This window comes from Brassica napus, chromosome C3, assembly GCF_020379485.1.
Source record: "Brassica napus cultivar Da-Ae chromosome C3, Da-Ae, whole genome shotgun sequence".
NCBI classification, from domain to species: Eukaryota; Viridiplantae; Streptophyta; class Magnoliopsida; order Brassicales; family Brassicaceae; genus Brassica; species Brassica napus.
In genome coordinates, this window is record NC_063446.1 from 35,834,481 (window position 1) to 35,837,312 (window position 2,832).

The 2,832-nt window shown below is 36.7% G+C and overlaps 1 protein-coding gene across 1 annotated transcript; it reads right to left on the bottom strand.

Moving 5' to 3' along the window:
- Window positions 1–343: 343 nt before the first annotated feature.
- On the bottom strand, window positions 344–1,585 carry LOC125583722. The gene has a single exon (XM_048751171.1). The coding sequence runs from the start codon at window positions 1,301–1,303 to the stop codon at window positions 680–682; it is 624 nt and encodes a 207-aa protein (XP_048607128.1). The 5' UTR covers window positions 1,304–1,585; the 3' UTR covers window positions 344–679.
- Window positions 1,586–2,832: the final 1,247 nt, after the last annotated feature.

Here is a 2,832-nt window from a genome sequence, read left to right on the forward strand (position 1 = left end):
TGTTTTCAATTTTAATTTTAATTTTATATTTTCGAATTTAAATTTCAAAAATTTTATTTTTTAAAAAAAAATTAATTTTTTTTGAAATTCCGAGAAAATGAACCCTCGGAGATTTCCGACGAACATTTCCTCGGAATATACCGAGGGACTCCTTCCTCGGAATATACCGAGGGACTCATTCCTCGGAATTTTCCGAGGGCTCCGTTCCTCGGAAATTCCCGATGAAACTTCCGAGGAACATTTCGTCGGAACTTCCGAGGATTGGACCATCGGAAAGTCCATCGAAATATCCCGAGGAAGTTCTCCCTCGGTATATTCTGAGGAACTTTCCGACGAACTGGTGGTCCTCGGAGTTTCCTCGGAAATTCATTTTCTCGGAATTCCGTCAGAAATTTCCGAGGGATTTCCGAGGAAAAATGAATTTCCGAGGAGTTATTTCTGAGGACTTGTTTCGTCGGTATGTCGTCGGAATAACGTTATTCCGACGACATACCGACGATTTTTTCCCTCGGTATGTCACTGTTTTCTTGTAGTGAAAAGGTGGCAATGATTCACAAGCTAAAATACCAAAGAGATTCCTCTCATTCTAAGAAAAAGCTTTCCACTCCTAATCGTCGAAGATAGTCGTCGTAGGCTCGTCGCTGAGTAGCAAACTAGGTTTCTTCTTCCCCATATTAGCTCAACAAGCGCCACAGTAGCCTTGACCGCCACAACGACCACCTCTTAAACGACCACCAACATTAAGAGCACGGCCACGTCCGTTGAAGAAACGACCAAAACGGTCATCGGTTTCCTGACCACGACCAGGACCATCGAAAAAACAACCAAAACGGTCATCGGTCTCCTGACCACGACCACGACCATCGAAAACACGACCAAAACCGTCATAGGTCTCCTGACCAGGACCAGGACCAAATAAAAACCGATTATAAGGCTCCTGACCAGGACCATCTGAAAAACGACCAAAACGGTCATTACTATACCTTTCACCAGATTCCTGGCCAAAAGAGAATTGATCGATAGACATGTTATCTGCCTCCGCTTTTACACTAAACGATGAGATCAACAAATCCACCTTTTCTTCCATCTTTTGAAGACGACTATCCATCTTTTCTTCCATCTTCTGAAGACGATCAGCCACTCCTTGCAATATCTCCATCACATCAGATATTTTCTTCTCAGCCATGTCTTTCTTATGTTTCTCCAAAACATCTTTCGGCTCTCTGTTAACTTCCTCTAGATGCGTTGTGGCTTCGATCACAGAAGGATCTGCTTCAGCAGCGGTGGCAGACTTATTGTCCATGGAGAAGAAGGGAAGAAAGCGTCTAGGTTAAAGAGAAAAGGTGGAGAACGACAAAAACCCTAAGGCTTAGAAGAATGTATTTATATACTTTATATTCTGGCTTGGGGCACAAGGGTCTTTTCAGTTATTTATTTTTCTTTCCCTTTTTGGTTATTGTGAAATTGATAAAATTATGTTGATTCTTTAAATATCATATTTTTATGGATTTTTATCATACTTATTTGGTAGATTACTACAAAAAAATCAAGGATTTTTACTTTTTCTTTTCTATCATTTATTTTGTAAATTAGATATGAATTCTGTTATTCTAAAAGTTTCCAAAAATCAATATCTTTTAATATAGCATATTTATTATTATCTTAATTAAGTGAGGATACACACAATATATATATATATATATATATATATATATATATATATATATATATTATTTTTAAATCTAAATTTTGTATCTCTAGAAATCTATAAACAATAGAAATTTATGAACGATAAGCTATTTAGAAGGATAAAATAGAAACCCACAAGATCTAATCAAACACAAAGTTGGAGAGTGTCAAGTTTGGTTTTCGGCCAATGTGACTGTTCCTTCAACATCACAAACATTAAGTAATTATGAATCACAAGCTATATGCTTGGAGAATATTTGTTTGGTAGATGTATCATGGACTACAACCTCTCAATTCATTGGTTGCGTCAGGTTATGGAAAGATACATCTGGACAAAACCAATTACTGGAAGAATCTAAGACGCTGTGAGTCAGCTTTAATTTGCATTCCGAATTAGAAGCTCTGATTTGGGTGATGGAGAATATGATGCGACATTCAACTAGTTAGAATTTTGGGATAGGCTACAAGGACATGATCACAATGATTAATGAGCTTCATGCTGGCTAATTTTCAACAGAGCTGGAAGAGATAGATATTCTTCAAAGATAAATCTAAGCATTCAAGATTTCATATGTTCTTCATAGGCATATAATGCAATATATGATTCTTTATCTAGAATGCTTGATAGTTCCACAGGGAACTTTGTTATGTTGGTTGTTTTATTTCGGTATGGTTCTCCATACCATCTCAAGTTTGAATAAAAAAAAGAATCGTTTGATATAAAAAAGTCTAAATTTTATTAAAAAATCTAAAGTAATATTAGAAGAATAAACTTCCACTTAAAAGCTCAAGCAATGCTTCTATTTTTGACATTGAAATAATAATAAGTCTAGTTCTTATACCGAAAAAGGTTGACCCACAAAGGATGAAAGATTACATGCCCATAGCATGTTGTAGCACAATCTATAAGATTATAGCGAGAATCTTGTCCAACAGATTGAAGGAAATTCTCCATATGCTATATTGGAGACTGATCAGCTTCCCATTCGATACATTGGCCTCTCGCTAACAAAGAAGAGCTTGACAAGACTGATTCTGAACCTGTGGTTGACAGGATTCAAACTCGCTTACTGAACAGGTCGGCTAAGACTCTTTCATACGCTGGAAGGCTCCAACTTATTCATACATTGATCTCAAGTGTTA

Excerpts from the sequence above, each read along its gene's own strand:
- LOC125583722 (XM_048751171.1), bottom strand. The coding sequence starts at position 1,303 with ATGGACAATAAGTCTGCCACCGCTGCTGAAGCAGATCCTTCTGTGATC.